General features: G+C 39.0%; 2 protein-coding genes across 3 annotated transcripts in view; one reads left to right on the top strand and one right to left on the bottom strand.

Annotated features, from left to right (window-relative positions):
* Positions 1 to 10369: 10369 nt before the first annotated feature.
* Positions 10370 to 11869, bottom strand: Cox17 (Cytochrome c oxidase copper chaperone COX17). The gene is made up of 2 exons (XM_089254772.1): positions 11669 to 11869; positions 10370 to 10612 (listed from the first exon to the last, which is right to left on the bottom strand). Exons 1-2 carry the CDS (start codon positions 11746 to 11748, stop codon positions 10528 to 10530), a joined length of 165 nt encoding a protein of 54 aa, XP_089110898.1. The 5' UTR covers positions 11749 to 11869; the 3' UTR covers positions 10370 to 10527.
* A 699-nt stretch (positions 11870 to 12568) lies between these two features.
* LOC149064663 (intersectin-1-like) overlaps positions 12569 to 14432 on the top strand; it is a 72923-nt gene continuing 71059 nt past the window's right edge. For both annotated transcript variants that reach the window (XM_089255386.1, XM_089255387.1), the window contains exon 1: positions 12569 to 12663. The gene's annotated coding sequence lies outside the window, so the exon portion shown is untranslated. The remainder of the gene's footprint in view (positions 12664 to 14432) is intronic.

Here is a 14432-nt window from a genome sequence, read left to right as displayed (position 1 = left end):
CGCGACACAGTTCCAGAACACTTAAACGATCCGTAGAACATTTAGAGATCCCTTAAGTGGCATGTGGCACAGTCTTAGAGCCCTCAAGCAGCCCCAGTGTGGTTCTATATCCCTCAAGTTACCAGCGGAACATTCCCAGATTACTTAAGTGATCCGTGGCATAATTACGGATCACTTGAGTGATGCATTGCGCAGTTCCAGAGCAGTTAAGCGCAGTGCTGTTTTAAGAGCATCATGGGCCCCCGGGCCAAGTGGTTTTTCTGAGGCCCTACCTTGTAAATTCTAAAAAAATTCAACCTGATTTCAGTTTTGTGAGGCCCCTCTTCTCTTGAGGCCCCCGGGCACGGCCCGGGGGGCCATGCGTTAAGACGGCGCTGGTTAAGCGTCCCGTAAACATTTCCAGAGCACTTGAAGGATACGTAAAACATTTAGAGATCATTAAAGTGGCTCTGCAGGGGACTTATCAATAGGTAGAATGTTAGTTCAGGTGCCCAATAACTATCGAAAGGTTTTTCCCTTTTTGGCGCACCGAATACGATGCCATTAAGAATATTTCACATCTTCATAAAGGGTGGTTGATGACGTAATCATCATCCAAAAACCCTTTCCTCCTTGTCATCAAAAATCAGCAAATCGGAACCCCCCCCCCCCTATCGATGCTGACGTAATACTTGAATGACCCCTTATACAGGTTTCACTGTACATCTATTCATCTGTGTTTTGCTATCTATTCACGGATAAGATTTTCGGCCTCATGGCTGTCCGTTATTGAGTGGTCTACTGCTTGAGCAGTAGAATAAATACAATAAATTTTATGGGGGGGGGGGGGGCTATAAAATGAATATACGATGCAATGTACCACTCCTCCGGCATAATGGTTTGAGTCCTGTATATACGAGACTACTGGAAACTTTCAGCACTTCAATATTTTCTTCATTTCTGCGTCTTTGACTGCGTATGTCACGGAAAGGAAAAAAGGGACATAAGTAGGGCCTACTTTTGGGGAGGGGAGGAGAAGAACACAGGCTAATTTGAGGGCAACACAGAGAAGCTCTCCAAGGAAATTTTTCGTTTTTAACCTTCAAAAATCGTTTTAAATTCACAGGAAATAGTTTGAAACAATATTTATATTTTTTTCCCCCTTCATTATTTCAACTTTCTTGCAAATTTGTTTCAAATTTTTGATCCTCTTGGCTGCTTCCCTCCCTCCCACCACGTGTCTCTTAAGGGAGGGAGGGAGGGCATCAAGCTTTTAGAAGATGCTTAGGTGAGGCGTAGTGAAAAAAGGTTGGGAACCACTGCTCTACCTGTTCTCTTTCACTCTTATAAGAAAGATACATCATATGTGTTAGAAAAAATCACACACACTATCGGGGTATACAAAAATCAAAAGGAAAAAAAAAATTGCAAGGTTGCAACAAAACTGTGGGATGATCAAGAGAGAGGAAAGAAAACAGAGTGAATTTGTTTAAATTCATTTCACTGGCATTTGGACGCAATATTACGTCCTTTGATCGTAAAGGGATTAACAATTTGAGTGATGTGTATCTGGTGCTCATCGTGATTTTTTGGTTTATAAGAAAACCAGTAAAATAAACTGGAAAACTCATAGATTAAATTATTTGCATAATATGTTCATATACCAAGAATTAGTTTTCTAGGCATATTATTCTATCCAAACAATTTTTTCAAAGTATTTCTATGCATTTGAAAAAAATTTCTTGTTTTTATTTGATCTATATTCAGCGCCTCTCCTGTAGCAGTGCCTCGTGTGCGGCCATTCATTTGCCCAGCCGTAGAGCCACCTTCACCATAGAGAGCCTCAGAAACTGGCCCGAAGAATAAATAACCTTGGGCTCGCCGTTAATTCGTAACTTGAAAATAGGAATTGTAAAAAAAAATCCCTTATAATTTTTTTGCAATTCCTATCTCCACGAGAAACGCGGCTCTGTACAACGCTTCACGAATGTTAGTTGGAGGTCTATGCTATTGGTGTTGCTCTTTTCCAGAACATAACTTCGCCCGGGTGGCCCTTGAAGCTGTTCTGATTGGCCTGGCAGAAAACAGTAGTACTTGTGGTGTTACGAGTTACTGGAGTTAGGCAGAGCACCCTAGGATAGACAGTAGAACCTCTCTATAACGGACAAACACGGGGCCAAAACTTTTGTCCGCCAATGGTGAGGTACGATATACAGCAGAACCTTATTTTTACGACGTTTTACTTCGGTCGCAATTGGTTCCTATATGTAACTGCGTGTAAAAATTATACATTGGTGGTTATGCATAATCATCAATCGTCTCGATAAAGAAAGTGTTTCACTACAAATTTCCTTAAATTTATTACTTTTACCAGCGATTATCCATAATTCTCAAAAAAAGTTGGAAAATGTGATAAATGTAGAAAAATTTATAACATTTCTTGTCTTCATTAAACCAATTAATTATTTTTTCCCGTACATGATACGTGCACTACACATATTTTGCAAAAAAAATTAATTAAATTAAAATAAGTGTGAAGAAGAAATAAACATTCAGTTATGTTGACTTTCTTCACACGTATCAACATATGCAAACAAAACCAACATTACCATTCCGAATCAGCATCCTGGACCATAGTTATGTTCAGATAATCGAGTAATTAATAGACGGATAATCATATTTACCAATACGAGCTTGGATTATACATAATCGCCTTGAGTATGATAAATTCCCGATTTATGAACAAAAATTTACATAAAAAACACACAAAAATCTCATCATATCTGAGTGCGTCTTCCGCCACGTGGGAAACGTAGCCAGGTTCTGGCCTACAGGGCCTCGAGAGCGTACTACTTCACCAAACACCAACTCTGGCCATATCGCTATATTGCAATTTACTGCCATTAGTGATTTATTGTACTTTATGAGCCGTTTCGGTAGTGAATCATGAGATGAACGATAATTCTTAACTAATTTATTACGGAACAATATTTACATCTCGTTCCCGCCATGTTGTCATTCCCTTCAAGTGTTGCCACCTTCGTAAAACATAATACTGTATTTTCTGGTGTTGCCAGATACATAACAATTCTCCCACACTAAATTAAGAGATGATTAATGATAGAAACAAAAGTTATACACAAGAATCAACATTTGAACAGTCACAAGTTCAATCTTTGAACTGGTTTTCTAGAGCGAGTTGAGTGTCTCAGTTGAGTAGTCTGAGCTGGAGGAAAAATAGTTCTTGTTGATCGAGGAGTTGCATTTGAAGTTTGCTCTGTTTCAGTAGAAGCATCTACCATAGATGAAGTCTTGTGTTGGCAAATTGCAGGAATCTCTCGTTGACATACATGATCACTAAAAGTGACAGATTTCTTTTGAGGGAAGTGTCTCATAGGAACTGATAGTCGAATAGGAGTTGGAGAAGACGGTCGATTGACTTCACACCGTCGAAGCTGTTCAAAATGTCTCTTGATAATGTATCCATCATCTAGTTCAACTAGGTAATGAACACGACCCAATCGTTGAACAACAGTTCCATACTTCCATAGGCTTGAATGAGTGTAATTTCTTGACTGTACTCTATCTCCTTCCTTGAAAAATTTGTCAAAGACTGGCTGTGTTGCATTGTTCTTGTATGACTCAGGAGTTGTAGGTTTGAGGAGATCTAGCTTTGTTCTGAGATTCTCTCCCAACAATAATTCTGCTGGTGTCTTTCCACATGAAAGAGGTGTAGTTCTGTACCGAAACAATAGTTTACATAATTTTTCGTGAAGTGTTCCTCGTTCGAATTCCATGCATTTCAGTTTTGTCTTCAGGGTTTGGCAATAACGTTCTGCTTGTCCATTTGTTGAGGGATGACCAGGAGCTATCATTCGTTGTCGAATACCATTTCGTTTGCAGAAGTCCATGAATTCTTGTGATTTGAAAATTGAAGCATTATCACTAACGAGAATTTCTGGCAGTCCATGTCGACTGAATATTTCTCGCAGGAAATGAATTGTAATAGCAGAATCTGGAGCTTTCTTCATGTAGTAGATTTCTGGCCATTTAGACTTTGCATCGATGACAAGTAAGAAAAAATGTCCCATGAAGGGTCCCGCATAGTCCATGTGAACACGTTGCCAATTTCTTGTTGGACTTTCCCAATTGTGCACTGGAGCTTTCTGGGGGTTTTTCTTGACGTCACAACAGTTCTTGCAACTTTTCACTAGACTTTCTATGTCAGAGTCAATATTCTTCCAATAGCAGTAATTTCGAGCAAGTGCTTTCATCTTTACTATTCCACAATGAGTTGAGTGTAGTTCTTGAAGGATGGTTGGTTGAAGTGTCTTAGGTATTATTACACGCTGTCCACGAAGTAGAATTCCTTCTTGTAATGTTATTTCTGGGTCATATAAAGTTCCTTCCATCACATTTTTCTTTAGTTCACGTAGATCATCATCCAATTCTGTATATTTTCGGATTTCTTCAGAAGTAATTGTGTCTGTGGATATGTGTCTAATCACTGATGCTTGCAGGATGTATTCATCATCAACAGTATTGACTTGTACATCTGTCAGTGGTAAGGGACTTCTCGACAAATAGTCTACATTTGCATGTTCGGATGATTTTCGATGTTTGATGTCATAGTCGAAGTTGGAAAGGAAATGTGCATACCGCAACATTCTTGTAGCTGACAATGCTGGAAGTTTTTTCTCTGGATGCAAGAGAGTCATCATTGGTTTATTGTCCACTACCAATGTGAATTTTCGACCAAAGATGTAATCATAGAACTTTCTGCATGCCCAATATACAGCTGTAGCTTCTCGATCGAGCTGGCTGTAATTTTTCTCAGCAGCTGTTAGTGATCTTGAAGCGAATGCAATAGGACGTTCACTTCCATCAGGCATAATATGCGATAATATTCCGGATAGACCATGTGGACTAGCATCAGTAGCCAAAGTCACTGGAAGTTCTGGAGTAAATGGTATGAGGACTTGGTCACTAGCAATTTCAGACTTGATTTTTATCCATGCTGCTTCACAATCAGCTGTCCAGTTGAACGGAATACTTTTCTTGAGAAGATTATTTAGTGGGTAAAGTAACCTTGATGCACTCTTGATGAATTTCGAGTAATACATAACTAAGCCTAAAAATTGTCTCAATTCGTCAACATTTTTCGGTCTGGGTGCTTCTTGAATAGCTTGAATCTTAGCTGGAGATTTGTTCAGTCCTTTGGAAGTTATAACATGTCCAAGGTATTCTACACTTTTTTCAAAAAATTTACATTTGTTGATATTTACATGCAAATGATATTTTCGTAATTTATTTAGAACATTCAGCAAGTGTGTTGTGCATTCCTCATAAGTCTTGCCTTGTATAATTAAATCATCAAAATATGCAGTTACTCCATCTAAATCTTGAACAAACTGATCCATGAAAGAATGAAATTCGTTCGGTGCAGTTTTAATACCAAAAAACAATCTTTTTGCCAAATAGGTACCTCGATGTGTAGAGATCGTTTGAACTTTTGCACTGTCTTCATCGACTGCTAAATGCAAATATGCTTTATGGATGTCCAAGGTGCAGAAATATGATCCACCTCGTAGCTTGTTGAATATATCTTCAATCTTGGGTATTGGGTGTCTGGCATCATGAAGTTGATTGTTTACAGTCACCTTGTAATCAGCACAAAGTCTTACAGAACCATCAGATTTTGGCACGATGACAAGTGGAGTTCCCCATTCTGAATGATCCACTTTTTCTATGATCCCTTGATCACACAAGTTATCCAGTTCTTTTTCAACTTTTTCACGCAAAGCATATGGTACTGGACGAGGTTTAACAAACACTGGTTTGGCATCTTTCCGCAATTTCAGGGAGCATGTATAATCTGGAATCTTGCCCACTGTTTGTTCAAAAACATCAGACTATTCATTGACAATACTAGGAACAGATCTTTTTACGGCACACACAGGTATATGCTTGACACTTGAGGAATCATGAATGTCATTTATGTTGATATCCAATTTACGCATCCAATTTCGACCAAGGATAGGTTCTCTCTTCAAATTGACAAGGTATAATTCTTCTTCACTGGATTTAGCATTGTAGCATACAGTCACTTTGACGTATCCGATAGGTTTGAAAATTTCACCTGTATAACTTCGGAAAAATATATTTGTTTTCAGGATCGGAAGATTTAGGTTTAAGCGCCTGTAGTCACTTATGTTCATGATGCTCACACGACTACCAGAGTCACATTCGAAACGACAATTTTTCAAATTTAATTGAATGACTGCAAATATTCTATCGTCTTTTTCAGCAGTGTTAGTGCATATATCAACAATTTGGCTCACTTGAAAGTGATCTGGATTTTCGACATATTGAACAGTATTTCCTTCAGATCCGCTTTTATTTTTCTGTTTCAGAAGCTCTGTAATACATACTCTACTGATATGACCTTTTTTGAAGCAAATCTGGCATGAGAGCTTGTGTTTCACTCGACAGTTTTGAGTCTGGTGGTTGTTTTTTCCGCAATGGAGACACACGTTTTCTAACCCGATGTCTCTCAAATTGAGGTTTCGCTTCCGACTTGCCGATCTGTCGCGTCGATGCGGAGTCGATTTCCGTCGCGAACTCCCGCTGTTATTACATTGCGCAATTTTATTCACGCTGGAACCGTAATTACTCTTGTAGAGTTCTTTATTTTCGATTTTCGAAGCTAAATGCGACTTCGAGTGTTTCGTCGAATGTCAGTTCAGCTTGTTGTAGAATTCTTTCGCGGATTTCGGCATCCTGTAATCCTCGTATAAATTGAGCACGTAACATGAGGTTGATGACAGATTTTGAGCATTCAGCATTTTCACAACTAGATTTGAATTCGGCGGTTTTCGAAAGTTCTTTTAATGTAGCGATATAATTCGAAATCGGCTCACCTGGGTGTTGTGTGCGGCAAAGAAACTTGTGTTGTTCCGTCAGGATGTTTACCCTTTTGCAGAGATGATCTTTCAAGATTTTCAGCAGGTCGTCGTACGTCTTCGATGAAGGGAGATCCGGTGAAGTTAGACTGGAAAGCAGGTGATAGTACTTGGATCCGAGACAGTTGATTAGCACCATTTTCTTGGCTTCGGCTGTTGAATCCGTGAGTCCTTTGAGCTGGAAGTAGTTTTCGAGTCTTTGTACATATTCACCGAAACTTTCGTTAGCTTCGTCGTAGCATTCAAACGAGATCGATTGTGACTGGAGAAGCGTTTTCACATTGACGCTGGTTGAAGATGCTGGATGAGTTTCGTTTAGTTTCGAGACGAAATTACTTAAAACGGTTACTAGATCGTCGATGTCTGCCATTTCCGATTCTTTTTTTTTTTTTTCACTCGTCGCCAACTTTATTGTACTTTATGAGCCGTTTCGGTAGTGAATCATGAGATGAACGATAATTCTTAACTAATTTATTACGGAACAATATTTACATCTCGTTCCCGCCATGTTGTCATTCCCTTCAAGTGTTGCCACCTTCGTAAAACATAATACTGTATTTTCTGGTGTTGCCAGATACATAACAAGTGAGATGGATTGGAAGTGAAGGCGTTGTCTATCGGTGGTCGCCTCGAGATCCTCCTTTGGGTTCGAACCCGGGACCCAGACAACAACCTTCGCGATGGTAGACGAGCATCTTACCACCATGCCACTAGGGCCCTCGAGAGCGCACTAGGTTGTTTTTTTTTAAAAGCATAATCAGATTGAATTTGGTTTCAAGATATATTTGAGCGTTGGGTTGGCATAGGTAATCTTTTCCAGACAAATTTTTAGTTATCGGCAAATTGACATAAATTTAAAAGTTTTTTTTTTTTTCAAATATGTATTTCATAATTTTTTTTTTCCCAACAAACCCTTAAATATAGCTGTTTAAATTTGAGTTCACTTAAATTATGGGGCCCTTGCACCCAGGGCCGTCTTAAGAGCATCATAAACACCCCCCATAGGCGGAGATAGACTTGGAAGTGTCTGGGGGGGGGGGTACGGTTATTATTGCTGGGGGACAAGGTGATGATGTCAATTGATATATACATTAGATCAGTAGACTCCACCTTTGACGCTGGGGAGGTGGGGGGAGGCAATGCTTTCTCCATGATGGAAAGATGTAAGAGATGGAAAATCAAAAAAATGTGGGGAGGGGGGTCCCCCCGAGTTAAGTGATTTTTTAAGTCCCCTACCTGGCAAACTGTCGAAAATTTCGATCCGTTCTCATTTTTTGTAAGGCCTTTCCCTCGAGGGCCAACGTGCCCGAATGGGTCGATGCATTAAGACGACACTGTGCTTGCACCAATTTATTTTCACTCTTTTTTTAATCTTAATACATCTAACCATTGGAACTTAGATGCCATCTATCGACAGACTGGAAAGCACGATTGAAAAAAATGAAACCGATTATGAAACAGCTGCTGCCATCTGATATTTACAAAAAAATTAAACTCGTATCTGGTATCATCCTTGAACACTATAATCAATATTATAGATGACAATAAACCCTTCCTCAAGGAAATATTTCTCAATTCATGAAATAACATAGGTCAAAGCCGTACAGCTTTCCCGAGAAACTACAGTAAGTCAAGACCGACCATATTTACATCAGCACCATGTATAAATTGAATGTTTTTGATTATTTTTTACCTGTGAGTATCTAGACAACCATTGGCAAGTTTATTTCTTGACTGACACTTTTTAGATGGAGTTTGTATCATCAATGGTACACTGTGTCAGTAATATCAGAAACATTCTATCAGGGCCTGGCTGTAAATTTCACATGTGGGCCACCATGTTTGTTGACAAATGAAAATTTGGACTGCTTTGGCTAGTGGTAAGAAAATAATACCCCCCATGCCATGAATTCGCTGCCACGTTATAGTTTACAAATAATACTAGTCAATAGTTTTTCGTTTGCATGGATCGTATATTTGTCTGTTGGCGATTCATTAACGAAGTTCTCAAATTTTTTCACCCCTAAATTTCCACCACAGCGGCCCATACTTTTACAGAAAAATCTGCAATTTTAACACTGATTTCTATGGGGAATCATCGTCCCTGAAAGTAATGCTTATTGAGGTCTATGTGAAAAGCCTAAACATATGCCACCTGCACACATATTTAATGTTGTGGGGGAGGGCCATACCCCCTATTTTCGCCCATGGCCCCAAGATAAATTTCTAGCTAGGGCAAATCTGGGAACCCCCGTTTTAAGAATTATGGTAAACTCTGAATTGAGCAGCCTAGATGCTACCACGCTAATGCAATCAAAATGTGCTATGACTTTTTGAGTGTATGTAAATTTCTTCTAGCATGGTAAGTGGGGTCCCTTTTGATCCAATTGCTGAGAGAACAGCGGAAAGCTTCATTTATGGAAGAAATCTTGATGAGGGGATCTTCATCCATCAAAGGGTTTCAGCGTTCAACCTTTATATTTTTTTAATCACACAACTGAAATAATATCTATGTGCTAGGGCTGCCTGGAGGCCAACAAGATGTGTTCAAAAACAAGAAAATCTTTGAAAACCCACATAATTACTTGACTAATGTCAATTAATCATGTAACTAATGTCATTAATGTCAATTAATCATGTAACTAATGTCATTAATGTCAATTAATCATGTAACTAATGTCATTAATTAATGTCAATTAATCATGTAACTAATGTCATTAATTAATGTCATCAATAACTAATATCATTATTCTTTCGACAATAATCATGACATATAACTCGCAATACTGTGTATGAACTACGAACCGAGACTTGGGTACATACACATAAGGCTGTAGCCCACGTTAAAAAGTGTCTATTAGAACATATGTGAGAGTTACCAGGATTTATTAACACACTGTTAAACATTTTTTTATTTTTTAACATTTCACTGGTCATGAGTTAACTCGTATATGTTCTTATACGTAGCCTGTGTGATGAGCCAGCCTTTCCTTAAAAAAAACTGTTCTACAATGTGTTAATCAGTTATTACAAAATTTTGATTCAAGCTCAGTCTTGAATGCATCAGATAATCAAAGTTGAATTATATTCTCAAACCCCCCAAAGTAGAATGTTTTGCAATGAGCCCTCGGCTGACTGGAAATGTTCTGCAGTAAATATTCCCATAATAGCGTTTTTCTACTTTTCTCAAACTCTTCCAAATTGCTCCGCAGTAGCACTGATCCAGGCGTGTCCAACCTTCGGGAACGCTCTGATGTCTGTATCAGATGGGGAGTGGAGCGCGTCTGGTAATAAAAGTAAAAAAAAGTAGCACTGATTGTTCTGCGATATACCGCAAAACTTTTGACATATTCTGCTTTAGGACCCATAATCCAAAACCTTAATCTTAATCAGAAGACAAGTATTAAAATCATTCGCACATACAACAATACTTTCATGCTAATTTTATAACTGAATTTCATGTTATATACAAATATAAAATTTCTGGACAAAATAACATTTTTCTTTACATATGCAATCTGCTGATTGCAATAAATAATTTGGCTTTTGATTTAGACGTTGAGTCCAACGAGATTAATTTTGACTATTAGACATTAAATCCCATTTTCTTCATACATTCTTTGTGAGCCTCTATTACATCGCCACAGTTTTCTTCGCCTTTCTCCATGATACTGTAAGAGATGGAAAATCAAAAAAATTACTTTAACTGAAATGTAGGCAATCTGATGAATGCTGATTGACAGCATTAGGCTGGGTACACTAAGTACAAATATGCAAATTCACTGGCATTTACAGATTGATTAACTCTGCCACTTAAAACCGTGAATGATCAAAACCAGTGGCGTATCTATCTATCTACAGGGGGACTAAGCAGGTTTTAGCCCAGGGCGGCAAGTTAAAAGGAACGGTAAATTTGAAGAATAAGTGACCAAGAAAATTAGAATGGGAAAGGGTGATGAAATTTATATATAACCCTTAATAAATCCGCCTCTGCCCAGACAGCAAGGGACTAGGCCAGTGAGTGACCTAAGAAGTTTGCAGGCACATTGAGAGAGAAAAATAGTGGTCTAGAGCAGTGTTTCTCAACTGCTGGGCCCTGACACTAGTCACACCGGGCTGTTAGAGTGATTTTCAGTTTAACTTTCCTCATTAATTTCTTGTTAGTTGTGTGTATGACCAGGCCTTTCACTTACACAAAGAAGATTTACCGGGCCGCGGGCTTACAAAGGTTAATAACCACTGGTCTAGATTGTGTGCAAGCATGTGAAAGACCTAAAGAGTAACCTTGAGAGTTTATAAGCATGGGAGGGAAAAGTGACCTAGAGAGCAAAAGACCAGATCAGCGAGTGACCTAGAGCGCATGTGAGTGATCAAAAGTGTGCAAACAAGTGAATGACTAGGACAGAGTGTAAGCATGAGTGACCGAAACAATGTGCAAACTGGTGACACAGGTGTACTTATGATACACACACAGTGACATAGGTGTACTTGCAGGAGCACAGGGTAGCGAATTTGATGAAAGAGCCAAGGAAATTATATTAGAATTACTGCAAAACCCACGAATGCACCTTAATCAAAACAAAGCAATTAGCTTCAAAAGATTATAAATTAGCACTGTAAACTGGTCATTAAATTCTCAAATAAAAACTTAGATTTTTTTTAAGCCACAAATTTTAGAGTGACTCTCTTGACTTTCACTAGTTTGTGAAGGTTACTTAAATATTTACCATTGATCTCTGACTTTCCTCGTCTCTGGGCAAGCGCAGCATGGCTTCAACGGCTTGTCCGCTTTGTTTTCTTCGGGCATTTAGGGCCGTAAAATATAAATTAGGTCTCTCTACTAATTGAAAAAACTGAACTCTTAATAGAGACCGGTCAAGACTGCGCTGTGCTACAATTTTTTCAAAAGTCGCAGTAAACGCACTCGATCGCCGAGGAGGGGATACAGACAAAATTTTCTAGAAAAAACCTGACCATATTCTGTTAATGAAACTGCGGGCATAAGAGACATTTCCTATACGGTCACCAAAAAAGTTGCCAAACAAGAGGGAAAAACCAAGGTTTCTAGAATATATAGTAGTAGGTATTTTTTGGGAAAACCTACCAAATGTACCTGAAATTATTCGCCAATTAGCAAGAAAGTAAAGGTTACAGGAAATCAGTGATTCGAAATGCATTTCTTGAAATTAAAAAGTTGGACACGGTCAGAAAAACATTCATGTTTTTTTTTATCATAATCATCATTAAAATTGTGAAATTAGTTTTCATCTTCGATTTTAATGATGACCAACAAAAGAAAAACAATAATATAAAACCCGTAAAGTACGGGTCATATGGTCACATTTTTAATGACGAACTCTTGGTCACTCCTTAATGACGTCTTTGATGCGATTTTCTTAACCTAAATGAACAAATTAGCCTGATAATTAAATAAATAGTCATAAATAAGATGGAATTGATGAACGTAAATGCAATATTTTAATGTTTACTTCAATACATGTAAAAATAAGGAATCGTGAAAGAGCTTTTATTTCAATGACATCATGTTTTATCTTAAAGCACTTTTAATTGGCTGTAAGCTTAACAATCTGTGAGCTCTGACGCGTGATAGTCAAATCGTGGAAACCATGAAAATTGTAGGCGGCGCCAGTCATCAATAGATTTTTCAACGAAAATTTCAAGATGTCAAATTGTTTGCGGGGAGTGTTAATATTTTCTCATGGTAATGCATAGTAAAATTGGTAACAAAATTTATATATGTTGAAATTGCAACATGTGTTGATAGTTTTTTCAACAAAACTACTAATGTAATGTTTCATTATCTCAATTAAAATGTGATCATGTCGAAGGTCAATTCAACACCACCACTTTACCCTTATCCCCTTAATGTTTTACTTTAATGTTTTCTTGATTGCTAAAGAATTAATTGCTGGTGTGATGAAAATAGATATTGATTTTCGATGAGAAGATGTTTATCATTATTGATCCTATAAACTAAATATAAGTCGAATAAATAATGCATTTGATTGAATTTTATATTGCGGTCATGGGGGGAATACATGTATTTCAGCAGTACCGTAGTATTTCCCCTTCCCTTGGCCCCAAGACAGACACTTCCTTGGGGCCCCTCTTGAAAAGGTTATTATTATACAGAACAAATACAAACTTTTGTGGGGGCCCCCATTCGGCCCGGGGGGGGGGGGGCAGCGCCCGATTGTCCCAGCCTAGTTACGGCCCTGGGTTTCGAGTTAGCGTTTTGGGGGTTTCTTCACTTTACTAAAAGGGATGAGCCATGTTCAATTGATGCTTCACATATGTGAAGAATGACCCATTTTAGATGTTTAGTATATCATGAAATTTCACTGTTGGGAAAATAGTGACTCAGTTTAAACTGATTCTTTCGAACAGGGATACCTGCCTCTCTAAGACACCTAGGGTTCTAGAGAGGTAAGTATCCCATGATTCATATGATACATTGATTATTTTAATGGTGCGTCTACATAGGCTCACTTGTCTCAGTTCTGCTTTGCAAATTTGCTTTGGTCTTCTCTCTCCCTCCCTATGCACAACCTGGTTCCAACCTGGTGGCCGCTGTGGTGGTCGAGTGGTTATAGTGCCGGACTCGTGATGCGAGGATCCGGGTTTGAACCCCACAGTGGTGGTCGGCTGAAGTTGGTTTTCTGTGGTTCCCAACTTCAAGGCGCAAATGCGAGCCGATCTCCCCGTTAAAAAGTCTCGCCACAGAGAGCAACAGTCCTACAACGATAAATCATTCACCCATAACACTTCACTCATAGTTAGTAAAAACTGGGGGCAGATGACAGCACTACACATAACAAGCATTACACAGAAACAAACTTTACGTCAGGTTGCACTACACGCACATTCCCGCATGTACCGATTCATTGGGGGGTTCCGTGGGGGGGTGCAGGTGGGGGTGTAGCAGTAGTAGGTAGGGGCTCGGGGATCCATGATGTTCTTAAGTTAGCCACCTCGGTGGGCAATTTGCCTGTTGTGGCGTTGTATTTGTATTTGTAAACTGCAGCTTTCGCTGTACAAAATCAGAGACTCAGCGCTAGCCACTCCACATAAATCTATCCATCCACAGCTTTCTAATTTTGGCTTCCATTTTCACAGGGTCCCATTCAGGCTTCTGGGCCATGGGTTAAGTTAGCACTCCTTTGAGCAGCTGGCCTAGTGTTCTTGCAGGCCCCACAATTCAGCTGCTAAACCATAGAGACTATAGACAGATAGGAGGCCTGCTGTTGTGGTTGAGTGGTCATAGTGGTGGACTCGCATTGTAAGGACCTGGGGTTCAAACCTCCCCATTGTCACGGTGGTTGGCTGAAGTTGGTTCCCAACTTCAAGGTGTAAATTTCAAGCTGATCTCCCCATTAAAGAGTCTCGCCACAGAGATTGGCAACAGGCCTAAATGGTGTACTTATTCGATCGCTACACACACTTCACTTCTGAAATATAGATGGTAGCACT

Source organism: Pholcus phalangioides, unplaced genomic scaffold (assembly GCF_987345545.1).
Source record: "Pholcus phalangioides strain wild (caught in Gottingen) unplaced genomic scaffold, Ppha-v1.0 ptg000042l_1, whole genome shotgun sequence".
In the NCBI taxonomy this organism is placed as follows: Eukaryota; Metazoa; Arthropoda; class Arachnida; order Araneae; family Pholcidae; genus Pholcus; species Pholcus phalangioides.
This window is presented reverse-complemented; position numbering and strand designations above follow the sequence as displayed.